The 26,112-nt window shown below is 48.0% G+C and overlaps 4 protein-coding genes across 5 annotated transcripts in view; 2 read left to right on the top strand and 2 right to left on the bottom strand.

Annotated features, from left to right (window-relative positions):
- FAM227A (family with sequence similarity 227 member A) overlaps window positions 1-1,811 on the bottom strand; it is a 58,007-nt gene extending 56,196 nt beyond the window's left edge. The window contains 1 exon segment of the mRNA XM_035729165.1: window positions 1,670-1,811. Within this exon segment, the coding sequence (XP_035585058.1) occupies window positions 1,670-1,811 (142 nt within the window).
- Window positions 1,812-6,309: 4,498 nt separating this feature from the next.
- Window positions 6,310-18,936, top strand: CBY1 (chibby family member 1, beta catenin antagonist). Of its 2 annotated transcripts, none has more exons than XM_027595256.2 (5): window positions 6,310-6,374; window positions 14,229-14,341; window positions 15,759-15,864; window positions 15,949-16,067; window positions 17,829-18,936. In XM_027595256.2, exons 2-5 carry the CDS (start codon window positions 14,264-14,266, stop codon window positions 17,859-17,861), a joined length of 336 nt encoding a protein of 111 aa, XP_027451057.1. In that variant the 5' UTR covers window positions 6,310-6,374; window positions 14,229-14,263; the 3' UTR covers window positions 17,862-18,936. The 2 variants fall into 2 exon arrangements, with proteins under 2 accessions (XP_027451057.1, XP_027451058.1); XM_027595257.2 differs by having other exon boundaries at window positions 17,475-18,176.
- Window positions 8,467-9,003, bottom strand: LOC113922885 (cytochrome c oxidase subunit 6A1, mitochondrial). The gene has a single exon (XM_027595258.2). The coding sequence runs from the start codon at window positions 8,986-8,988 to the stop codon at window positions 8,659-8,661; it is 330 nt and encodes a 109-aa protein (XP_027451059.2). The 5' UTR covers window positions 8,989-9,003; the 3' UTR covers window positions 8,467-8,658.
- A 5,124-nt stretch (window positions 18,937-24,060) lies between the features above and the next one.
- On the top strand, window positions 24,061-26,099 carry TOMM22 (translocase of outer mitochondrial membrane 22). Its single transcript, XM_027591955.1, has 4 exons — window positions 24,061-24,217; window positions 24,464-24,582; window positions 25,052-25,169; window positions 25,398-26,099. The coding sequence occupies exons 1-4, from the start codon at window positions 24,101-24,103 to the stop codon at window positions 25,470-25,472; spliced, it is 429 nt and encodes a 142-aa protein (XP_027447756.1). The 5' UTR covers window positions 24,061-24,100; the 3' UTR covers window positions 25,473-26,099.
- Window positions 26,100-26,112: the final 13 nt, after the last annotated feature.

The raw sequence follows: 26,112 nt of genomic DNA, 5'->3' as shown, positions 1-26,112 counted from the left end.
TACATAATTATCATCTCAGTGAATATCTATTTTAGGACTCTGACTTCTCTTCCACTCGTTATTATGATCATTTTCCATAAAGATAAATAATCCTCATAATATTTTATATATATATATTTTTTAAGATTTTATCTATTTATTTGACAGAGAGAGACACACGAGAGAGGGAGCATAAGCAGGGGGAGTGGAAGAGGGAGAAGCGGGTCTCCCGCCCAGCAGGGAGCCCGATGCGGGGCTCGATCCCAGGCCCCTGGGACCATGACCTGAGCCAAAGGCAGACGCTTAGCGACTGAGCCACCCAGGCGCCCCAATCCTCATAATATTTTAAATGGCATTATGAATCCATTTAGAGAATGCACCTTAACGCACTCAACTGTTCATGGCTATTGAATATTTAAGTTGTTCGTAATTTCTTGCAATTAAAAATAATGCCATGATGCACATAGTCAGAATACAGAAACAGCTGTTTCCGTACCGTGGATTATTCCTTCAAGGGAGATTTTCAGGTGAGGGATGGCTGGGTCAGAGGGTATCTCGACCTTGTTTATCACTGTTGAAATCTCTGCTCAGCTCAAGGGCCCCTCTTGTTACCCTCTCTGCGCTTGCGTTTCTTTCTGTCTTGGCCTCAGTTGGTCTAGGATATATCTTCTGTAGAAGACCCAACATCCTATCACTCCTCACTGCCTCCACTACAGCAGGGCTCACTCTTATTTCCATTACCCTCAAGGGTTCTTACAGATGGAGGATACTTGACAAATGAAGATGCCAAGGAGGGACATGACAAATCACAGGAAGTGAAATGGGTTAGTTAGGTTGAGATGAGTGCAGGATTAAGAAGAAAGGGGGGACATTAGAAAAAGGCCCGGGAAAGTGAGTCCCTGAAGCAGACCCTGATGGGATCGCTTGTGCTCATCTCGAGAAGGGTCCCTGAGACGTGCAGAAGGGGAGGGGATGTAGAGGGAAACATGCAGCAGCAGGACTCGAAGGTCAATGAGCTCTTGATGAGACGAGAGGACCTGGGGTTATTTATAACCCGAGAGGGTTATTTGCCGGATAAGCCCTAAGGTCCTCCAGAAATGGGCCTCTAAGGGTCCCTGGCAGAGAGTTCGGAGTCAGAAGTGAGATGTGGATCAATGAAGGCAGGGCTAGAGAAGTCAGATGCTGGAAGAGCCCCGGAGAGGGGGGATGCCAGAAAGGGCAAAGTCGGAGCCCAAGCAGAAGGTGGGACAGGTGATGAGAAGAGGCGATGTCAACTGGAGTGAGAACCCCAACAAAGTTGGGTCTTCAGCTCACTTATCTGGGGGCAGAGGGCTACCCCGGGACTTCTTAGTTGCTATCTATAATTCTTTGGAAGACAGAAGAGAAAGAATGAGACAATGGAAAAAAAAATGAGCTTTTTTTTCCATCTTCTTCCCCATTCTTTCAACAAATATTTCCAGTACTTCTTCCTCTGGGGCCCTGATTATCCTAGAAAAATAAACTCAAATCAAGCAATCCGTCACAGTCTCACAGGTTCTTTTAGAGGACAGGTAGGGCTTAACTAACTGAAAAAAATTAACGAGCACAGAAGGAAAGGAGCTGATTGTGCATGTCACAGACACAGGCACTGGTTACCCCTCTGTGGCAGGTGCATTTGGCCTGGATTGTAGATGGCACCATTGAAGGATACAGGGTGGGTTGTCCTCCGGGCTCTTCTTCAGGTCATTTTTCACCGCATCCCGTGTCACAAGGGAGACAGTCAGGTGCTCATCCACGGGCACAATTGGCAAGGCAGTGACATTGACGACATCCATGTTCCTGAAATAAGCCATTGTCCAGTTTCTTGTAAAAGGATAAAACAGTAAGTTTCCACTTAAGAGCCTCCCATTTCCTACTCCATTCTTGTTCTCTGTTCCACCAGCCTCCTGGAAATCACAGATAACATAGAACCATCTTAGAAAACACAACCATGTTCATCTGGTAAAGCGGGGCTGATGGCAAGGCATGTGCTCCGTGCCCCGTGGGGAACGGAGGCCATTGTCTGACAAGCCCTTCTGAGGGATTTCAGACATATACACTTTTCCTTTCCTTTCGATGCTCCCCCTGCTCCACGCTGTTTCCCATGAAAATTGTTCTAGTTTTATTTATTTATTTATTTATTTATTTATTTATTTATTTATTTATTTTTGTTCTAGTTTTTATTTTATTTTTTTTTAAAGATTTTATTTATTTATTCGACAGAGAGAGACACAGAGAGAGAGGGAACACAAGCAGGGGGAGTGGGAGAGGGAGAGGCAGGCTTCCCGCCAAGCAGGGAGCCTGATGCGGGGCTCGATCCCAGGACCCTGGGATCATGACCTGAGCCGAAGGCAGACGCTTAACGACTGAGCCACCCAGGTGCCCCTCTAGTTTTTAAAATGAGGAGACGAGAGCGATGAAAAGGCCAGGGCTCCAGGCCGCCCAGCAAACCAGTTTCCAAGTTAGAAAGGAAACCAAATCCCCATCTCTCTGAGACTCATCTGCCAAGTCAGAGATCTGGATTAGATTCCTAACACCCTTTTCAGCTCTCAGATGCTAGGACTCTGTGACTCTGGGTCTATCTCCTCAGCATGAGGCTCCTGATCTACCTGAAGCTCCCTGCTGCCTCCCAGAAAACTGGCCCCCTCACTACTCTTCCTCCTGGCTTTGGAACACTCTGGCTGGACTGCTCTCCTGGGTCCTTGCTTGTTGGCCAGGAGTTCATACTACCATCTGTGGCTCTTCCAAAGCTGGAGCCCGGGGGCATAGGCCTGGTTCTAATGAAGTAAGACTCAGATGGGCCCTCAATAAGCTCATATGTAATGGAAGGAGAGGGAAAAGGTAGTTCAGTGGGAAAATTAGCCCAGGGGCTCACCACATTGTCTTTTCCTCTCCTTGCGCTCGTGGCCTTCCGCTCTGGCTCTTCTCCGCAGCCATACATCCTATAGGCCTGCCCGACTGAACTTCCTCCTGGTCCTTGCTCTGCTATGCTCTTGGTGCCTCTATGCCTTTTCACATGCTGTTCCCTCTATTCCACGCTCATCCCACATGATATATCTTTTGGGGAAAACCTCTTATAAACAGTTTTTTTGTTTTTAAGTAGGTACCACACCTAGCATGGAACCCAATCCAGGGCTTGAACTCGTGACCCTGAGATCAAGACCTGAGCTGAGATCAAGAGTGAGACGCTTAACCAACTGAGCCACCCAAATGCCCCTCTTTTGGAAAACCTTCTTTTTTTAAAAATTATTTTATGTATTTATTTGACAGAGAAGAGACAGAGAGAGAGGGAACACAAGCAGGGGGAGTGGGAGAGGGAGAAGCAGGCTTCCCGCCGAGCAGGGAGCCCAATGCGGGGCTCATACACAGGACTCCGGGATCATGACCTGAGCCGAAGGCAGACGCTTAACCGACTGAGCCACCCAGGCGCCCCTGGAAAACCTTCTTGAATTACTCCAGGCCATTAGTTACTGCCCCTCCTCCAGGAAGTTCGGGATTCTGCTTTCACCTCTCCATTACTGCACTTACAATTCTGAACTGGAATTATTTGCTTCCACATCTTTCTCCATTAGGCAAGTTAATTCGCAGGGATTAGGTACACTCACTAATATTTGACTCCATCTTAGACTCACTCACCGTACTTCTTTCTAGTCCGAAGAAGCTTGGGGCTGTCCCAAGTCAGCTGGATTGCAGGAAAGGCTGTCCCAGGCCCAGGTCAGTACTATTTCCTCCTTCTAGCTCCTAGCCTTTCACTATGTAGGCAAGAGGGAGACGGTAAGGAGGAGGCAGGTGCATTGCAGGGCTTCTCACTTTCCTCCCACCGACTCCCCAGCATGACTATGGCATGTTCTCTGAGAAGCAGGCTTAGGGCGACTCTGTCAAGAAGCCTCTTTTTTATTTTTATTTTTTTTAAAGATTTTTATTTATTTATTTATTTATTTGACAGAGAGAGACATAGAGAGAGAGGGAACACAAGCAGAGGGAATGAGAGAAGGAGAAGCAGGCTTCCCGCCGAGCAGGGAGCCCGAGGAACCCGGGACCATGACCTGAGCCGAAGGCAGACGCTTAACGACTGAGCCACCCAGGCGCCCCTGTCAAGAAGCCTCTTGCTTTAGCTTTACATTCTTACTCATGCCGAATGGAAGAATTGGCTATTATTATGGTTCTTAAAAGAAATGTTTAAAATACACACTCTGTTGTCTTCGGAATTTTTCATCATACCCTTCTAGGTATTCTCTGAAATATGATAAGCCTTTACTGTCACTCCTTGGGAAGGAAAAAAGGATGGGGGACAAAACGAACTTCACTGACTATCTACCCTGTGGGCCTCACTGTGCTGTGTTGGGGGCAGACAAACATTCCGCCCTTGTGTTGCGCATATCCTGACACCTGGGATTTAAACGTTCTCTGTTTAAAGTTAACACGTTAAACAATTTTAATGTTTAAATAAGTTAAAATGATGCTGATTTTGGAATCAGACTTTTGTTCAGTTTAAACTTCAGCCACTCAATGACGATTTACTGAGTGCCCAACACAAGCCAGCAGTGTGCTCTTACTGGGGACAGGGTGGTGAGCAAGCTAGACTTGATCCCTTCCTTAATGGAGCTTATGTCTACCAGGGGAGACATGCAATAGTCAAATGATTACATAAATAATTGTGAATTATAACTGCAACCAGTGCTTTGAAGGGAAGCATGCAGTACTGTGAGATAAGCTGGTATTAGGTACGGATCTAGTCAAGGTTTGAAGGAAGATCAGGAGTTAATTAAAGGGGGACGGGGGAAATACCATCCAAGAAGAGGGGAGAAAGTGTAGACAAGTAGGAAAAGGCTAGATCTGTGTGCCAGAGTAGCCACTAACCACATGTGAAATTGAGCCCTTGGAATCTGGTTAGTGTGCTTGAAGAACTGAAATTTTAATTTTAATTAATTTAACCTTAAAAACTGAAGCAGTTGATTATATGTTGAAATGATTATATGTTAACATTGATTATATGTTGAAATGATATTTGGGACATAGGAGTTAAATAAAAGGCTCAAATTAATATAACCTGATTTATTTTTTATTTTATATTTTTTAAAGATTTTATTTATTTATTTGACAGAGAGAGACACAGAGAGAGAGGGAACACAAGCAGGGGGAGTGGGAGAGGGAGAAGCAGGCTTCCCGCCGAGCAGGGAGCCCGATGCGGGGCTCGATCCCAGGACCCTGGGATGGTGACCTGAGCCGAAGGCGGCCGCTCAACGACTGAGCCACCCAGGCGCCCCTAACCTGATTTTTTTTTTTAATCTTTAAAATATGGCTACTAGAAAATTCTAAACGACACATGTGGCCCCCGTATGTTTCCATTGGATAGTTCTGGGTTAGACCGTGCAGTTTGGTTCTAGGACATAGAACTCTCCCCTTTTCAACGCACTGGGGTGTAGTTGGAAGAAAATTGCACTTGGGGCCAGAGACCCATGGGATCTGGCTCTCACTGGATGGATGACCTGGTGCACTCACTAGGCACCCAATAAACATCCCTTCAATGGCTCTGGGTTTATTTTGTCAAATGGAACCAATAATACACAGGACTTCAGGAGATCTGGCGTTGATCCTCGAGTAGTTCCCTGCCCTTGCTCATTGTGCCACCTTGAAGTGGTCCCTGGGCCTCAGTTTCTCCTGCTCGTAAAAGCCGATCAGTGTCGGGACGTGGGGAGGTGGCAGCGTGCGGAAGAGGGCAGGGCGGGTCATCGTCTGTCTGTACGTCTTACCTGAAGACATAGGCGGAATGTGACGAACTTGGGGCCGTTTCCGCCACGGGTCCTTCAGCGGACCCCGCAAAGTTCTGGATGGGACATCCGACACCTGTTGCCCCCACATGCACCAGGAAGGGGTGCCCTTCGCTTTGCGGTCGGGGAGGAGGAAGAAGAGGAGGAGGGGCGTCGGGGAGAGGCCCATTTTGCTACTGTGAGTCCTGGCGTTCTCAAGGCAACGCCAGGCGCTGTCACCACTTCCACCTTTCCCACAACAATGGAACCGTGGTGAGCCACCGCGGCGCCCGCGACACGCCGTTACCACGGTGACGGCCCCAGGTGGCTGGGGAGACCAGACCAATGGGTTTGTGGTTCCTCTTCCCAGTCTCTAGCACGGGGAATGTAAGTGACTCCAGGAGACATCCCCTCCGGAGTCTCTTTAATATACCGAGGGCAGTCCTCAAGCGTTTCTGGTGCCTCGCGTAGGCTCCCGTTGTGCCCCCCACCGCGCCGGGCACCCCCACCTCCCGCGATGGTAGAGTCCGGGGCGGGGATGCGCATGCGCACACAGGTGGCGGGGGGCGGAACAGCGCCGGAGCCGTGGTCTAGGCGGGTGACGCGAACCCCTGCAGGCGGTTGCCGGCAAGTATCGGAATGCATTTGGACCCGGGCTTCTGGGATGCGCTAGGTCTAAGCACAGCGTCGCCCCTGGGCCCGAGGACGGGGGGGAACGCCCGGGTGTTTCCCAGGGGACCCAGGGCTTCCCAGCCGCTGGAGTGGCCCTAGGGCGCGGGACAGGAGGCGGAGGCTGGGTTCACCCTAGGCCCGTCACCGCCCTTCTCGCCTCGATTATAAACTGGGTTGGTAATTCCTCCGGGTAAATCGGCTGCGAAGAGGATTAAAGGACGTGCGTGTGAACGTTTGTTCTCTACCGTTAGTTGAGTCCAGCGCCCGGGGTGGCAGAGTATCTGCGCGGCACGTACTGGGCTAGCTCTGAACTCTTTTGAGAATCCAGTGAAAGCCAAAAACTACTCCCTCACCTTCTTGTTAGATTAAAATAGGATAATGTATTTTATGGCCCATTGCAAACTAGAGCATTGCGCAGTGATGAAGTGATTATTACTAGCCCAAGGGAGTAGAAGCCCAATCGCACTACCTTCCCACCGTGTGACTGGGGACAAGTTGCCTGGGACATACTTACCTCGATCTATTTTTCAGGGCTGTTGTGAGCATCAAATGCCACCGATTTTTTTTTTTTTTTAAGATTTTGTTTATTTGACAGGGACACAGCGAGAGAGGGAACACAAGCTGGTAGAGCAAGAGGGCGAAGCAGGCTTCCCCCTAGGCAGGGAGCCCGATGTGGGCCTCGAACCCAGGACCCTGGGATCATGACCTCAACCGAAGGCAGACGCTTAACGACTGAGCCACCCAGGCGCCCCCAAATGCCACTGATTTTTATTAACACTATAACAACCTGTAAGTGGGTACTGTTGTTATCCTTGTTTATAAATAAGCCTGAGGCCCAGAGAAGATTAAGTTCTGGGGTCCCAGTGGGGCTGCACGGCAGAGCCATGATTGGAACCCAGACGCTCTCCCTTTTCTTTCTTAGAGCTGAGCCCTCTCACTCCAGGGAGTTTAACTAGACAGACAGCTGCCTTGGATCAGGGGCTCAGCTGGGACCTCAGGGTCCACACCAATGTTCCAGGATCTTAGGATCTCGGTCAAAGTTGTTTGTGGATTATTGGGTATGACTTAAAAGGCATCTCGTCCAGACACTTCCTTTTCCTCGCCTGTAATATACTGGTGATAGTTCTCTGCTTAAGGGTTATGAGAATTAATGAGGTCATAAAGGAAGTGCCCCTGTTAAAACCCTGAGAAAGAAAGTAATTTAGCCAGGGTTTAGCATGCAGTTGAGGGGCAGAGCCAGACCTGGTACTTGGTCTGTTGTGTCCAAGTGATAGGCTTAGGCGTAGTACTCTTTGCACAATTGCAGGCTTTGCAAGAACACCTTGGCCAAGTATTTTTCCTTCTTCAGATGTCTCCAGGTTTTTGGAAGGAGAGAGGCTGCTTTTTAGTTGTTTTTTGTTCATTTGTTTTGTTTTTTCATAATTAACATACTATCATTGTAGTAATTTATTAAATCCAAAAGTGTATTTCTTTTTGTTAATTTTTTAAATGCCTTTATTTATTTGAGAGAGAGAGCACAAACGGGGGGCGGGGTGGGGGGGAGGGCGACAGGCAGAGAAGAAGCAGGCAGAGGGAGAAGCGGGCTCCCTGCTGAGGAAGGAGCCCAATGTGGGGCTTGATCTCAGGACCCTCCCAGGACCTGGAGATCATGACCAGAATGGAAGGCAACCGCTTAACCGACTGAGCCATCCAGGCGTCCCAGTATATTTAAAAAAAAATTTTTTTTAAATTTTATTTATTTGAGAGAGAAAGAGAGCGTGCACGCGCGCGCGCGCACACACACACACACACACACACACACTCTCTCTCTCTCTCTCTCTCTCTCTGCACAAGTAGGGGGAGGGGCAGAGGGAGAAGCCGGCTCCCTGCTGAGCAGGGAGCCTGACGTGGGGCTTGATCCCAGCACCCAGAGATCATGACCAAAGCCAAAGGCAACGGCTTAACCGACTGAGCCACCCAGGCGCCCCCAGAAGTATATTTATTTAATATAATTCGATATTATTATAACATATGAAATTGCTACCTCTTTTTTTTTTTTTTTTTTTTTCATGGACCAATCTAAGTTATTTATTTAAGCCATCTCCTGCCATAAGAAAAGGGATGGAAGATCGGTATACTGGTCATCATTTGATACAAGTAAGGAAGGTGAGCTTAAGGTCCCAAAGACTTCTGGTCCGTGTGCAGAGTCATGGTCCAAACCAGTGCTGTGGTCCCCACTGGGTGGTGGTCCAGGTTCTCTCTATTCATCTTCATAGCCGGTTGGAAGTGGATTCACGTGAGAGTTATGGAATAGAGTATGATTACCATCTCCCCAGGGAAAGGGCTTGGACCTGATGCGGAGATGGGGGTAGGCGACGAACTCGGGTCTCTCGTGCTCTCCGTGACGCGACTTCAGAAAGACATTCAGCATGCTCACACCCACGCCAGGGAGCGCTACGAAGTAGGTGAGAGCCTTCCACATGCGAGCTGAGCCCTCCTCGCCGTGGGCGCCACTCGACATGGAACGCCCCAGCTGTGCCCCGGACCGACCTAGCAGCCCAGACAGCCGAGACACAGACGTCGCCGCCATTTTCGACCTGGACCGAAATTGCTACCTCTTGACCACTTTTTACCTATAAAAGGATTTCACTAAAGCCACCATCCTACTCCCCTTCCCACATTTAACCACAGTGAGCAGTTTGGTGTATCTTTCCAGATTTTTTTTTTCTATTTTTTAATTTACACACCTATATTCTTGCCTTTTTTTTCTTTCTGTCTTGTGGCGTTATAGTATACACATTGTTCTGCATCTTGCTTTCTTAGTGCTTAAAGTGTGTTGGAGGTCTTTCCAGGGCAGTCCATACACAGCTGCCTCATTGTTTTTACTTGTCCTGTTGCATTCCATTATAATAATGTGCTACAATGTATTTGGCTATACCAACCATTGGTAGACATTTTGGATTGTTTTTTATTTTTCACTTTTACCAACAGTAGGGAACATATGTCTGTACATGTCCAGTTCTTTCTGGAGGATAAATTTTTAGAAGATGTGGTGGTCAAAAAGAATGAACATTTATTTTATTTTATTTTTTTAAAGATTTTATTTATTTATCTGAGAGAGAGAGAATGAGAGATAGAGAGCACGAGAGGGAAGAGGGTCAGAGGGAGAAGCAGACTCCCTGCTGAGCAGGGAGCCCCATGTGGGACTCGATCCCAGGACTCCAGGATCATGACCTGAGCTGAAGGCAGTCACTTAACCAACTTGAGCCACCCAGGCGCCCTATTTTATTTTATTTTTTTTAAGATTTTATTTATTTTTTTTGACAGACAGAGAGAGAGAGACAGCGAGAGAGGGAACACAAGCAGGGGGAGCTGGAGGGGGAGAAGCAGGCTTCCCACCGAGCAGGGAGCCCGATGCAGGGCTCAGTCCCAGGACCCCGGGATCATGACCTGAGCGGAAGGCAGACGCTTAATGACTGAGCCACCCAGGTGCCCCAAGTATGCACGTTTAAAATTTTGCTAGGTTTTGCCTAACTGGGAAAATTACAGCATCTTATGTTTCCACCTAAAGAAAACTAAAGTGTCTTTTTATCCACACCCTCACGAGCATTGGATATTTTTCATCTTTTAAGTTTTGCCAATATGGTGGATGAAAATGCTTCTTTTTATGATGTACCCTACTAGTTATTAATATGAGAGTAATTTGATATATACCTTTAGCCAGCTGACCATGACTGTGGACCCTGGGAAAATTTGGCTAACTTCTCCACGCCCTAGTCTTCTCACCTCTGATATGGATAGGAAAACACCTACCTAATGGGGTTGCTGCAAGGAATAAAAGAAATCTATGAAGTGTGCTCAGCATTGGGCCCAACCGATGGTGGCTAGGCAGAAAGTGATACTAGTTTGTGTTTACTGTGCTCTTTTCTTTTTGGGGTTAAACAATTTCTTCCCAGATATTCTCCTTTCATTCTTATTCTGCCCTCTACAGACATCAGATTACTTGCCTTCCCTCTTCCACCCTTTTACTTTTCTCCAGAGAAACAATACCAGAGCCTTCCACTGTTTTGGATGACACGGTAGCGCAGCTTCAATCTCTCTCAGCATCTTGGTCCCCACTGCTGTCCCATCCACCACCAAGCTGGAAGCATTCTGCTTTGTCCAAGTACTCATATTGTGCCCAGGCTCAAATGCCATCCCCTAGGTTGTGGATCTACTGCTGTTTTTAATTACAAATACACACCTACCAATGAAACTCTCATGAGTACACCTGCTCCAAATATCTTTATTTTTATTTATTTATAGATCATACAGACATGAACTTCTGTATTATATATTGTAATACCTCCAAAGAACCGTCTAGACTTTTATCATTAATCTTAGTGACATTAATTTCTACATCACTGAAAATAGCACAGTTTTTCATCACGTTCTCATTGAGGGCATGTCTTCGTAATTGTGATGGATTCAAACAATGAGTTATCTTTTAATGATAGTTGATATAAACCTTGTTTCACATGGTCTTGAGAAATTCTCTCTTTTTATGGCCTGCTTTTTGTCAGATGTGATTAATTCATTACTGTTTTGGTTTTTTTTTTTTTTAGGGTTTTATTTGAGAGAGAAAGAGAGAGTGCGCGCACGCACGCGTAAGTAGGGGGAGGGGCAGAGGCAGAGGGAGAAGCAGACTCCCCCCTGAGCAGGGAGCCTGATGCCAGGCTTGATCCCCGGACCCTGAGTCATGACCTGAGCTGAAGGCAGATGCTTAACTGACTGGGCCACCCAGGCACTCAATTCATTACTGTTTTTATCTCATAATGTGGCAGAGGAAGATTTTATACATAGGAGTAGGAAAATCAAGAGCTCTGTTTCCTTCTGTTCATTTGTCCTTTTTTTTTAGATTTTTTTATTTATCTATTTGACAGAGAGAGACACAGAGAGAGAGGGAACGCAAGTAGGGTGAGTGGGAGAGGGAGAAGCAGGCTTCCCGCCGAGCAGGGAGCCCGATGTGGGGCTCCATCCCAGGACCCTGGGATCATGACCTGAGCTGAAGGCAGACGCTGAACAACTGAGCCACTCAGGCGCCCCCATTTGTGCTTTTGTTATGGTTATTTTCAGTCTACAGTTTCTTAGAAGGAATCTTTTTAAACTACTTGTGTATTATAAGTTAAAATTGGGTAATGTCTGGGAAGAAATGAACCTTGACCTCTGTCTCACACCTTGTACAAAAATTAATTCCAGATGAATCATAGTCCTAAATGTGAAAGCTAAAACAATAAAATTTGCAGAAGGTTATATATATGAAAATATGACCTTGGAATGGTAAAATAAAAATAAAAAAAATATGACCTTGGAGTAGGCAAAAATTTCTTAAATAGGATACAAAACACTAATCATTAAATAAAATTGATAGAGGGGCGCCTGGGTGGCTCAGTTGTTAAGCGTCTGCCTTCAGCTCAGGTCATGATCCTGGGGTCCTGGGATCCAGCCCCGCATCAGGCTCCTTGCTCGACGGGAAGAAGCCTGCTTCTCCCTCTCCCACTCCCCCTGCTTGTGTTCCCTCTCTCACTGTGTCTCTCTCCGTCAAATAAATAAATAAAATCTTTAAAAAATATAAATAAATAACAAAATAAAATTGATAGATTCCATTAAAATTAAGAACTTCTTTAATCAAAAAGAAGCCAATAAGCAGGAAGACAAGTCCCAGATTGGGAGAAGATATTTTCAGTATTCTCTGTACAATAAAGGACTTATAGTCAGCATATATATAGAGCCCTTACAAATCAATAAGAAAGTGGTAGAAAGGCCAGAAGAAAAGTGGCAAAAGATGGGCACCTGGGTGGCTCAGTCGTTAAGCGTCTGCCTTTGGCTCAGGTCATGATCCCAGGGTCCTGGGGTCGAGTCCCACATCGGGCTCCCTGCTCAGCGGGAAGCCTGCTTCTCCCTCTCCCACTCCCCCTGCTTGTGTTCCTGCTCTCACTGTCTCTCTCTGTCAAATAAATAAATAAAATGTTTAAAAAAAAAAAAAAGAAAGAAAAGTGGCAAAAGACTTGAACAAGCATGTCACAAAAGAGGGTATCTAAATGTCCGATGAGTATATGAAAAGGTGTTCCATTTAATTACTTATTGGGGAAAAGCAATTTAAGCACTCAATGTGGTACTACCAAAATAGATAAAATGAAAAAGATAGGAAATGCCCAAAGTTCAAAAGTTCATACACTGTTGGTAGGACATATAAATTGGCTCAACCACTTTGGAAAACCATTTAGCAGTATCTACTACAGCTGAATATATGAACACCCTACAACTCCACAGTTCCACCTCCGGGTATAGAATCAGAGAAGTGTACTTAGGTGTACAGAAGTACATGTCCACATATGTTCTTAGCATTACTGTTTCTAATTGACAAAAACTGAAAACAGTCCAAATGTCCACTTACTCAGAATATTTTACTGCAATGTGAATAAACAAACTCTTAACTACACAGAACACAGACAAGTCTCACAAACGATATCGAGTGAAAAAAAACCAAATACAGAAGAAGACATAGTGCATGAATCCATGGATATAAGGCTGCTCGGCGAGGTAGGCAGGGTGATGAAATGTTCTGTATCCTGATCTGGAGGGTGGCTACATAGGAGTCGGGGTGGTGTGTGTGTGCAGTAAAAATTCATGAAGCCATACACTTACAATCTGTATACTTTTCTGTGTTATACATAAATATACAAAAATATTTACCCCACCTCCCCACCCCCAAAAGGGGCAGTGTCAGTAAATCTACTTCACTGCGCCTGTGTGAATTGCAGTAGGTTGTAATGTGCTGAAAGCAAATGTGTGGTGTTGTCAGCCCTGCCATGTGGTGGGCCTCCTCCTTCCACTGGACACCTCACCTGCCACACAGGACAGGTGGCCTTCTGACATAGGACTGACTGAGGGGCACCATTGTCATGGAGTCTTTGGGGCGCCTGGATGGCTCAGTTGTTAAGCGTCTGCCTTCGGCTCAGGTCATGATCCCAGGGTCCTGGGATCGAGCCCCACGTTGGGCTCCCTGCTCCGCGGGAAGCCTGCTTCTCCCTCTCCTGCTCCCCCTGCTTGTGTTCCCTCTCTCGCTGTGTCTCTCTCTGTCAAATAAATAAAATCTTTAGGGCGCCTGGGTGGCTCAGTTGGTTGGACAACTGCCTTCGGCTCGGGTCGTGATCCTGGAGTCCCGGGATCGAGTCCCGCAAGAGGCTTCCTGCTCAGCGGGGAGTCTGCTTCTCCCTCTGACCCTCTTCCCTCCCATGCTTTCTATCTCTCATTCTCTCTCTCTCTCAAATAAATAAATAAAATCTTTAAAAAAATAAATAAATAAAATCTTAAAAAAAAATAAAAAATAAGATGGAGTCTGTGCAGGGGCTCTTGCCCTACATGTGATTCTCACCAGCGTCCAGGAACGAGCAGGATTGCATTCTTTGTGCTGGACTGTAAATCTGGTGATGTCACCTCATGACAAAACTTGAAACGGGCAAGTTAGGCATTTGCCCGTGGTGACTAAACTGTAGAGCCCTACGGTCCTGCACTGAAATTCTAGTGACCACTTAGGACCTTAGTCTTTCTAAACCTCATCTGTTCAATGGGGATAACAAGGGGAATAAACAAAGCATGGTTGTGAGAGTTGAGGTGTTTCATGCAAGGGGTTCATTGAGCATTCTTCCTAGTGAGCTCTCAACACATGTGCACCATCACCAGGATTGTTAAGAGCCACGTGGTAAGATGTATGTTTTCATGATTTGAGGATGGTGGCGTAAGGTCATTAACCCATCTGTTTGTATCTGTGACTTTTTCTGACGGTAGAAGGGAGCATCGACCTCTCCTTCATCAGGCCCAAGATGCCTCTCTTTGGGAATACGTTCAGTCCCAAGAAGACACCCCCTCGGAAGTCCGCTTCTCTCTCCAACCTGCATAATGTGAGTATCACTGCTGGGGCCCATCCCAGTGCGCAGGGACTGGAGCATCAAGCCTGGTCTCTGATGGAAAGTGTGGTTCTCTAGAGGCATCCTTGTAAGGAGGACATCCTTCTAATTCATATTATTGCTATTGCTAAAAACATTTTTAACTCCTGGGGCACCTGGCTGGCTCAGTCAGAAAAGCACGCAACTCTTGATTTTGCGGTCATGAGTTTGAGCCCCATGTTGGGTATAGAGATTACTTAAATAAGTAAACTTAAAAAAAATTTGTTTTTAAAGATTTTATTTATTTGAGAGAGTGAGCAAGAGAGAGAGAGAGTACACGAGCAGGGGCAGAGGGAGAGGGAGAAGCAGACTGCCCCGCTGAGCAGGGAGCCTGACGTGGGACTCGATCCCAGGACCCTGGGATCATGACCTGAGCTGAAGGCAGACGCTTAACCCACTGAGCCACCTGGGCACCCCCCCCCAAAAAAAAAACATTTTTAACTCCTGTTTGGAAGTCATCATCAGAGCATGTTCAGGAACCTGGTAAGATGGTCAGTGGCAGGATGGTTTTTGGCTGCAAATGGTATTATCCAGCTAGCTTTCACTTTATTCCCAAGACCTGTCCAGGGATTGATTTTAATTGTGTCTGAGAATCAAATTCATTCTCAAAGGATGATGTTTTGCCACCGTTAATGGCATTCAAGGGTGTGGGTGTTGAAGCTCCAGATGCGGCTCCTGGAGCACAGGGCTGGTTGCACTCATCCCAGAATGCCCAGTCCTAGTCCCGGTGCCTCATGGCTGCGGAGTGAGTTGTAGAAGCTCTGAAAACCACATTACAGCCCAGCTACAACTACAGACCGGGAGTTAGCGTTTCATGCCTTTTCCATGACCTGTAGAGCTCCATGGTAAGCAACGGATAACATAGGAGCTTATTACCTCTAGAAAGGATTTTCTACTTTATTAAAAATTTATAGTAAGATTTCTTAAACTGGGGGCGCCTGGGTGGCTCAGTCGTTAAGCGTCTGCCTTCGGCTCAGGTCATGATCCCGGGGTCCTGGGCTCGAGCCCCGCATCGGGCTCCCTGCTCCGTGGGAGGCCTGCTTCTCCCTCTCCCGCTCCCCCTGCTTGTGTTCCCTCTCTCGCTGTGTCTCTCTCTGTCAAATAAATAAAATCTTAAAAAAAAAAAAGATTTCTTAAACTGTGAAGTGCCCAGCAGATGTCAAATAATTCAAATTTCAGCATATATAGTTTTTCTGGAAAACATGTATCATATAATAAAGTGGGAGGTTTCTTCTTACAGTGTAAAAGTTTTTGTTGTACCTTATTTGATTTTCTGACTTTGAACAAAAGCGAGAAAATGTGCCCAGTGATGATTAGAGGAAAGAAATGATTTGCCGGGGTCACACAGTTAGTGGGACTGTCTCGTCCACAGCTGGATCGGTCAACCCGGGAGGTGGAGCTGGGCCTCGACTACGGAACCCCCACCATGAACCTGGCGGGGCAAAGCCTGAAGTTTGAAAACGGCCAGTGGATAGCAGGTGGGCTGATCTCCTGCCGTGGTGTCCACGGAGAGCGTGGAAGCAAAAGCCCCCATGTAACTGCCCATTCTGTCCTTCCCCCAGAGACGGGGATTAGTGGCGGTGTGGACAGGAGGGAGGCCCAGCGCCTCCGCAGGCGGAACCAGCAGTTGGAGGAAGAGAACAATCTCTTGCGGCTAAAGGTGGACATCCTACTGGACATGGTGAGGAGGGCGATGGGAAGGGACGTCTAGGCTTTTTTTTTTTTTTAAACATTTTATTTATTTATTTGACAGAGAGACAGCAAGAGGGAACACAAGCAGGGGGAGCGGGAGAGGGAGAAGCAGGCCTCCCGCTGAGCAGGGAGCCCGATGTGGGGCTCGATCCCAGGACCCCGGGATCATGACCCAAGCTGAAGGCAGACGCTTAACCGACTGAGCCACCCAGGCGCCCCTGCCTAGGCTTTTCTGGTGGGAGGCTCCACCACGAGTCATTCCATCCAAGCCCGGGTACAGTGCTTTGAATCTAAAGATCCAGATCATACAGCGCCCCTGCTCTCAAGGGCTCACAGTCTAGCAGGGAGGTGGGCAGTAGGCACACACAGTGACAGGGCCTCATGGTGAGGGCAACGGTTGGAGTCTGCGTTGGGCCGGGTGTCAGCACAGGACGGGGAACAAGTCATTCTGTCGAGTCAGGAGGGTGTTGGAGGAAGGGATATTTGAGCTGAATGTGGAAGGATAAAGGGAGGAATGAAGGCTTTCCAGGAAGAAGGACCGTCTGCCCATGGCTTGGAGGTGTCCCATATCAAGCGGGCTCAGACCTGCCGAGGAGCGCGCTCTCTCAGTTCCTTGTGGCTGCAAAAGACCCAGTGGGCCGCTGGGCCTGGGGCTGCAGGTGAGAGGTGACTGGGACACAGGAGAGCCCTTGCTGTCATGCGTTCTGGACCAACCCGCCCGGTTCCTTGTGCGGCGCCGCCACTGGCTTTGTGACTTTAGCAAATTACTTCACGGCTGCAGGTGTCGAAACTTAGTGTCTTCATCAGTGAAACAGGCACCATGAGAGGATCTGCCTCATACTGAGTTAATAATCCAAGTAAAGCACTTGGAAAAGAGAATTGCTCAGAAGTGTAGCTTTTCTCCCCCCGCAGTAAGCTGACCTCTACTTTGGAGAGTAAAGTTTCTGTCCCTGTCCTGAATATCTTCCACTTTCTACTCTAAAGTCCATTGAAAGATCCTAATGAGGAAAGTGGCATTCTTTTTCAAGCATTTTTTTCCCCTAATCACCATTATGTGAGCTACGGCTCAGAAACAACTCAGACCCTAATTCTTTAGCCTTAGGAAGGCCCATTGTCTGCCTTTTTCATCCTGAGGCCTGCTCTCTTTAAGGCAGCACATGCTGAGCAATCCTAGGTGACCAGAATGTTGCGAGGGTGGATTGTGTCTGTTCTTTATGTACTGGAGGCCCTGGGGTTCCCCAAGGAGTTCCCACGGTGGACGGCATCGGTGGTGTGAGAGAGAGGCCGGCGGCGGCGGGGGGGGCCCTTTCCCTAGTGCCCTTTCCCAGCTGCCCTTGCGAACGTGACTCAGCGCAGAAGGGTCCTGCTTTCTTACAGTCTCCTGCCTTCATTTCAGCTGTCCGAGACCACCGCCGAGTCCCACTTAATGGAGAAAGAATTGGAGGAGCTGAAGAGCGTCAGCCGCAGGAGGAAATGAGCCCCTGAAGATACTCGTTAGGAGAAAAGGACATTCGTTAGGAGAAAGTCCACCGACCAGAGGAGTGGGGATGTGGCTGAGGGTTTTTTGTAGCCGAACTAGGGGATTAGGTACTGGGAGAGAGGTATAATGGAGTGAAAGGCCCCCCTCAGGTTGGCAGCAGGAAGGTACAACATTGCTGGCAGAAACCAGGACCCCAGGCCAGGGCGGTGAGCAGGAATGAGCCCTGGCGTACTGCCGGTAGTCACTTCACGTACGAATGTGCCTTCCCAGGTTCTGCCTCACCAGACTGATGCAGCTGGCTGAAGCAGCTGGACTTCACTGCCTCACCGCTCATTGCTGGTATTTGGGGTGTGGCACGAGCACTTCTAAACAGCTTGTGTTGGGGGCCTCCGATGAGCAGCCCTCCTGGTTCTCTGCACTGTCCCCCCCCCACCCCCGGGGCTACTCTCTCTGTCCTTTAAAGAATACTTGTTCGTGGACTCCATCCCCTTCTTCTGGCTTCAGCTTCTCGGTGGCGAGCTCCAGCGTTCCACGGCAACACTATTTTTGTGCTACTTTCCTGTTTACTTTCTCAAAATTAAATGATGGTATATAATCTGTCTGTGGCCAAAGTGACTGAGAAATGAAAGTAGCAGTTCTTGAAGAAGTCAGTGGACCCTGGAGTCTAAGCTTCTGTTTGGCTGTCCAGAGATAGAGTTTTTAAGTTGTGGGGAAACGTCACCCCTGCAGGAGAAGCATTCCAGCTTCCTGGGCATCCGCCGAGGCTGACTGGAAACAGAACAGTCTCTCTGCCCAGATTCCTCTGCTGTCCTTCAGAGATCTGGGACTAGCCTGGACCTGACAGGGACCGAGTCATCGAGCGGTCTGGTCGAGTGGTCGGGGTGGGGGGCGGCATTCCTAGAGAGGGAATTTGCGCCTAAGTCTGTGTGAGCCGAGCTGCTGTGGCTGGAGGAGGGAGTCAGTGAGGGAACCCAGCTCCCAAAGTTAAGGGGAGGGCACTGAGATGGGGACAGAGCCCAGAGCTTTAGCCTGGCGACGGCTATGATGGTCAGCAGTTTCTGAAAGCCTGTGACTTGTGTGGAACCGACCTCAGCACCTTGCCCTCCTACTCTTGTCTCCCTCAGCTCAGCCCTGTGAATGGGGGACTGGCAGCAGTTGTCCTCAGAGGGAAGGAACCAGGTTCCAGGAGGTTCAGAAGCTGGTCCAGGATCATACAGAAGTGTGAGAGTCTGCTGACTCCCAGCTCCTGGTGAAAGGGAGGAGCTGGTAGGGGACGGCCTCCAGTGGACCAGCTCTAGGGGAGATGGATAGAGGCTCCACCCCATAAGCTCACCTTCTGATATAGGAGAGAATAACTCAGAAGAAATCGGAGGACACAAAAGTAAACAGGATGTAAATGCTCCAGCTCATGGCAGTCGTTGAGAGTTGGCTTGTTCCTGGCCCTGCATCAGGAGCAACCACTTATTGAGTGCCTTCCAATGCCAGACACCTATTGCTGAATCTCATAGAATTCAGGTTTGTTATCGTCCCCTGCTTTTAGATGAAGAAACGAGCTCCCTCAAGGTGACACAGCTGGAAGGGGTGGAGCCTGGACCGAAACCCTGGGAATCATGAGGGGCAGGTTTGGTTGTCACAGTGATGTGGGTCCCCGCGTCACCCTGCCACCAGAGGGCCCTGGAGCCATTACGTGGGACAGTTCTGCAGTAAAGAAGGACTTCTATTTTGAGTGATAAGGGAAATAAGCTGTCGGTGAGTTTGAGCAGAGGAGTGCTATGATCAATTTTTTTAAAAGACTTATTTATTTTAGAGAGTGTACGGCAGGGAGGGGCAGAGGGAGGCGAGAGAACCTCTAACAGACTCCCAACGCGGGACTTGATGTCATGACCCTGAGATCATTACTTGAGCTGAAATCAAGAATCAGAGGCTCAACTGACAACCACCCAAGTGTCCCAGTCAATTTGTGTTTCCTGATGGATATGAGGAAAAGAGGAAGGAGAAAAGAGGAAGGTGGCTACCTCTCACCACCACAACCTTTGTATTTTTCCCAGGAAGATGCTATCTACTTTCAAGTTCTTTTTTTTTTTTTTTAAGATTTTATTTATTTGACAGAGAGAGACATAGCAAGAGAGAGAACACAAGCAGGGGGAGTGGGGGAGGGAGAAGCAGGCTTCCCACGGAGCAGGGAGCCCGACGTGGGGCTCGATTCCAGGACCCTGGGACCCTGGGATCATGATCTGAGCCGAAGGCAGATGCTTAACAACTGGGCCACCCAGGCGCCCCTACTTTCAAGTTCTTAACCTTTCTAGTCAGATACATCCTTCAGGTTCTGGTTAAAATTCTTCCTCCTTCAAAGACCTTATGAGCCAAATCTGCTACGGATGGGCCACCCAAGTAAATAGTGCTGTCTACTTGATGTTATCTCTTGTGATACTACAACAATTTTGGGAATTTCTGCGCCGCGCATCAAGTTACGGGGCGCTGTTATGGGGGAGCTGCATGGAAACTCTGGGGGCGTCAGGGAGCGAGTGAAGGATTAGAGGCAGTTGGAGGGAGTCCTACAGGCCTTGCAAGGGGATCCACCTGCACAATTGTGCAGATACAGGCTAATGTGTGTTTTTTTATGGGAGGGGCTTACAGCTTTTCTAAGATTCTCAAAGGGATCTGTGCCTGCCCACTGACCCACATCAAGAACTGCTGTATCACCAATTTCAAATTCTGACAGGACAGAAACAGGAGAGGTGAAATCATAGACTCACGGGATAGGGTAGGAGAGGAGCCAGAGGCTGGGGTTCCAGAACGCCCCATCTCCATCCAAATGGCAAAGTTAGCTGTGGACCTGCCTGGGGCATTCACATTCACTTGTTAGCACCTTTATTTGTCTCCTTACCCTTCCATAGTGCCCCCTGGCCGAACATCATTCTTGCCTTGCATCTTCTTTGCTTGGCATTTCTCCCTGAAACCTTCAGTGAAGCCACTCTTCTCCCGATTTCCCTTCTTCCTCTCCAGCAGCTCCTCCTTGAACCTCTTGAGGCTCCTCTTCCCCCCCCTTTTCCCCCAAGAGTTTTGATTTTCTGTTTGTTTTTAATTTAAATTTTTTTCTATGTGGCAGATTACATACAACATAAAATTTACCATCTTCACCATTTATAATTAGTTCAGTGGTACCAAATACATTCATAATGATTGCACTCATCACCACCATCCATCTCCAGATGCTTCATCTTGTAAAGCTGAAACTCTGTACCCATCAAACAGTAACTCCCCATTTTGTAACCAAATCCAAGTTCAAGTGCCTGACGTGCAGTAAAGCTGATCACTGAAACAGACTTCAAGTGTGCAGCAAGGCAAAAGTTTATTCTTGCAGCCAAATGAGGAGCCGGGAAGACAAGCTTCAAGTCGGCCTCCCTGAAGCAGGAGAGCCAGGGATTTTTAACAAGTGGAAAAGGGTCTGAGTAAAGGGGAGAGGAGTTACGTGACTCAAAATCAGATAAAGGAAGTTATGAAGTAAGGGAGGGTTCACTGCATTTTGTTGGGCCCTAAGGGGCGCAGTGTCCGGAGTGGTTCCAGTTGGCTTCAGGAGGAAACCTGGAGTTCCTGCAAAACAATTAAATTAACACTTAGCATCTCTCCCGGGGCTTTTAATACTCTGTACTGCATGATGTCCCCCCCTCTTTTTTTTATCCCTCCTCAGTGATAGAATTATTGAAAGTTCTTTTATTTTTTTAAGATTTTATTTATTTATGTATGTATGTATGTATGTATGTATGTATTTATTTGACAGAGAGAGAGAGATGGTGAGAGAGGGAACACAAGCAGGGGGAGTGGGAGAGGGAGAAGGAGGCTTCCCGCTGAGCAGGGATCCCAATGCGGGTCTCGATCCCAGGACCCTGGGATCATGACCCGAGCCGAAGGTAGACGCTTAACGACTGAGCCACCCAGGCGCCCCAAAAGTTCTTTTATTCAGGGTTTTTGTTTTGTTTTAGATCATGTATTGCTCTTGTGACTATAAACAAAATTAGTTGGTTAAAGTTTTCCTAAAACTTCCCCACATTAGTATTGTGACTTTCCACTTGGAGGCATTAAAGCCTGTACCTTCCACATAAGATTGCCTTTCTAGGCACACCTGGCTGGCTCACTTGGTAGAGCATTCAACTCTTGATCTCAGGATCGTGAATTCAAGCCCCAGGTTGGGTATGGAGCCTACTTAAAAAAAGGGGAAAAAAAGATTGCCTTCTCTCCCTCAAACACTTCCAGCATTTCCTAAAAGCCCACAAAAGAATTGAAAGCCACTGGTACTGGGCTCTTAAGCTGCCCACTTTATATAGTGCTAGCCAACATAAATAATTTTAACAAATGCAAAAAGGCATAATAAGTGTGCAGCCTGATAGATTATCCAAAATGAACATACCCAGGTAAACACTACCCAGGTCAAGAAATAGAACTTTACCAGCACCCCAGAAGCCACTCTCCTGCCCCTTACCAAATATTATCCCCTCCGAGGTATTCAAAGGGAATCACTAATCCACACAATAGATTGGTTTTACTGGTTTTTGAACTTTATGTGATGGAATAAAACAGTAAGCACCCTTTTGAGACATAAAAACTTTTTTTTTTTTAAGATTTTATTTATTTGTCAGAGAGAGAGCACAAGTGTGTACAAGCAAGGGGAGCAGCAGGCAGAGGGAGAAGCGGATTCCCTGCTGAGCAAGAAGCCCGATGCGGGCCTTGATCCCAGGACCCTGGGATCGTGACCTGAGCCAAAGGCAGCCGCCCAACCAACTGAGCCATCCAGTTGTCCCGACATAAAAACTTTCTATGGTCAGTGCTGCCCTGTTTGGAGCTGAAAAGAACCAAGGACTGTTACAGGAGGAAGTGCAAACATACCTGCCCCTCCTTATGTTAGCACAGGATGAAGGACATGGTCCTGCAACAGATAGAGACTTGGACTGTTCAGTCCTGAGATTCTCTGATTCCATGGTCAGCTGGCCAAAGTGTTTATCAAATCACCCTTGTATTAAGAATTTGTGTGAGGGGTGCCTGGGTGGCTCAGTCGGTTGGGCGTCTGCCTTCCGCTCAGGTCACGATCTCAGGGTCCTGGGGCGCCTGGGTGGCTCAGTCGTCTGCCTTTGGCTCAGGTCATGATCGCAGGTCCTGGGATCGAGTCCCGCATAGGGCTCTTTGCTCCACGGAAGCCTGCTTCTCCCTCTCCCGCTCCCCCTGCTTGTGTTCCCTCTCTCGCTGTGTCTCTGTCAAATAAATAAATAAAATCTTTAGAAAAATGATCTCAGGGTCCTGGGGTAGAGCCCTGTGACATGCTCCCTGCTCAGTGAGGAGCCTGCTTCTCCCTCTCCCTCTGCCCCCACCCCAGCTTGTGCGCTCTCTCTCTCTCAAATAAAATAAAAAAAGAACTTGTGTGGCACATTATAAAAAGCATTTGATCCATCGAGGCAAAAAATTAAAATATGGATAATACCTAATGCTGGGGACAGTGTGGGGAAAAGGACACTTCCATTTACAATCATTAAAGTATATGATATATTGTGGGAAGCCTGCTTCTCCCACTCCCCCTGTGTTCCCTCTCTTGCTGTCTCTCTGTCAAATAAATAAATAAAACCTTTAAAAAAAAGTATATGATATAATTTCGAGGGCAATTATCTAATATCGAGCAAAGTACTAAATGTTCATACTTTCTGGCCGGCAAACTTGCTTCTAGAAATATATCCTCCATGAGAGACTCTGGACTCCGGGAGCCAAACTGAGGGTTACATGAGGGAGGGGGTGGGGGATAGGGTAACCAACTGGGTGATGGGTATTAAGGAGGGCACATGATGGCATGAGCACTGGGTGTTATACGCAACTAATGAGTCGTTGAACACTACATCAAAAACTAATGATGTACTGTATGTTGGCTAACTGAACATAATAAAAAAATTACAAAATAAAATAAAAAATAAATAAATTTAAAAAAAAAGAACTATATCCTCCAGAAGGATTTGCCACGCACCCCTGTACTGTGCCTCAACTTCCTTATTTCTAAACCAGGGATAATAGTACATACCTCAGTGGGTTGCTGTGACGATTAAATGAGTACACACACACACACAATGCCTGGTACTCAAGTATGTAAGTGCTAATTCTTGCCTTTGTCTTAGTACATTGGCACTCTTCACTGGACCTTTTCCCAAAAGACCAATAAACCTCCAAATATCTAACTCTTACCAAATAACACACCCCGCCGGGAAATGAGACTGGATTACTGTTTGTCTCAGTGTGGCCCCTGGGAGCTTATTAAAATGCAGATTTCTGGGCCCACCCTAAACCGGAGAGAATTACTACGGCGGAAGCACCGCGACTCTGTACCTGGATCAAATTTCCCAGGTGTTTCTTACTTGGCCGAAAGCCGAAGTCCGCCGGCCAGAAGGCGTCGTTCTTCCGCAGCACTTCAGCCTCCGGCTTCCGGAAGAGCACCTCTGTCCGCCGGGGGGGGGCGGGGTGTGCTGCACTTGCCTCCTCTTTTCCGCTTCCGGTGTCTCCCTGCAGCCATGGCCGCCGCCGCCGCCGCTGGCGGTCCTGCGGCGCCTCTGTCCCCGGACGAATTGCTTCCGAAAGGCGATTCCGAGAAGACTGAAGAGGAGCTGGAGGAGGAAGACGACGAGGAGGTACTGGGGCCCTGCGGTGTGGGGCGGGGTGCGAAGTTACGGGCGGGGAGCGACCGGCTCGGGGGTGTGAGCTCCGCGTGCTGCGGGATTCGGACGAAGGCGCGTCGCGGAGCCCGGAGAGGTCGGGGGGAGGTGTCTTCTCCGGGAGGCGGGGTTAGGGCCCCCCACTGGGCCGGGGCAGGGTGCCCTAGCCCCAGGGGATGGTAGCCGTTGCTTCGGTCAAGACCCGCGCCGCATCCACCACAGCTAGATGAGACCCTGTCGGAGAGACTGTGGGGTCTGACGGAGATGTTCCCAGAGAGGGTCCGGTCCGCGGCTGGAGCGACTTTTGATCTCTCCCTCTTTGTGGCTCAGAAAATGTACAGGTAAGGGACGAGGGCAGAGACATTGGGGCGTGCCTGGGGTGACTGAAGTAACGCGAATGAGCGTGGGATTTGGAAGTAGCAGACGGGGGTTGGAGACCAGCCCGCCACCTAGACCACTTGAGTGACCTTGGGCTGGTGGGTACCTTAACCTTTCTTGGTCTCCGTTTCCTTTCCCTAAAGTGGCAGTTCTTACGGGTCGGGGTTGTTGGGAGGATTGTTTCACATTATGTGAGGTAATAAATGTGCTGTATAAGTAGCTTTGTAAGAACTCAGGAGAACGTTGGAATTGCTGGCAGGAGATAAACGGCCGGCAGAAGTGCTTGTCCTGTTTCTGGTAGGAGGATGGTGCAAGGGTTGGGTAGAAACACGCCTGTCAAAAACATGGGAGCGTGAGAGGTTTGGTTACTGGTTCCTTGGTGAAGCGGGCCCGTTTTTGTGTCTCACTTTCATGCTCACACTCCCTCTGCAGGTTTTCCAGGGCAGCCTTGTGGATTGGGACCACTTCCTTCATGATCCTGGTTCTTCCTGTCGTCTTTGAGACTGAGAAGTTGCAAATGGAGCAGCAACAGCAACTGCAGCAGCGGCAGGTGAGCCCAGCCCCTGGGCCTGTTGCCAGTGGTGGAGAGGCAAGTTGTTGATTTCCCAGCACCTGCGGAGACCAGCAGTTACTTGTGGGTAGAGATTGGGCTCCAGCCCATGGTTTTTTGGGTACCTGTGCTCAGCAGTTTGTGTAGACCTTGTCTGCCCTGTCAGTTAAGTGGAAATGCGATCCCTAGGCTTGTGTGATGCCTTATACCCCTCCTTTTCTTTTCCAGATACTTCTAGGGCCTAACACAGGGCTCTCAGGAGGAATGCCAGGGGCTCTACCTTCACTTCCTGGAAAGATCTAGATTGCTACTGCTATATGACTTGTCTCAGTGGGACAAGTTTGAAAATTCAATAGTGTTTGAACTGCTGATTATTTGGATTTTTTTTTCTTTTTTTTAACTTTGGCACATTGATCTATCTAAACCTGGTGGGGAGAATTCTCCCCAGTGTCTCACAGAGACTCCCAACTTGCAACTGTGCCCTCCACGCTGTCCCATTTCTTCTGTTCTCACTCTGATACGAGTTCAGGAATGCAGACGGTTACTCCAGCTCTGGCCATCCCACCCCTTTCACTAAGTCACTCATGACCGGAAGATCTCACTATCCCATTGTGGCAGAGGAACTGATGCCACTGGGAAGGATGTACCCCTGACCATTTTTGTTTTTAAGCATGAGATGTTGGGAAGGGACATGCACACGACATGAAATACACAATGCATTACAGCCGTAGTGTAACACAGCCACTGTGAATTCCTATGTTGGAAAGGAGGGAGGGCCGGGCAGCAGTTTCAACCATAGGATGGACAGAGTAGGAGCTCATTTCCTCTGCCCATTTTGGCTATCAAGAGACCTGTGTGTCTGTCTAAAAAAGAAAAAAAAGTAAGTGCTCACTTTTTGTATTTAAATATTAAAAACGATTCCAATGGAAAGTGTCATCTATGT

The sequence above is a fragment of the Zalophus californianus genome, chromosome 9 (genome assembly GCF_009762305.2).
Source record: "Zalophus californianus isolate mZalCal1 chromosome 9, mZalCal1.pri.v2, whole genome shotgun sequence".
NCBI lineage: Eukaryota > Metazoa > Chordata > Mammalia > Carnivora > Otariidae > Zalophus > Zalophus californianus.
This window is presented reverse-complemented; position numbering and strand designations above follow the sequence as displayed.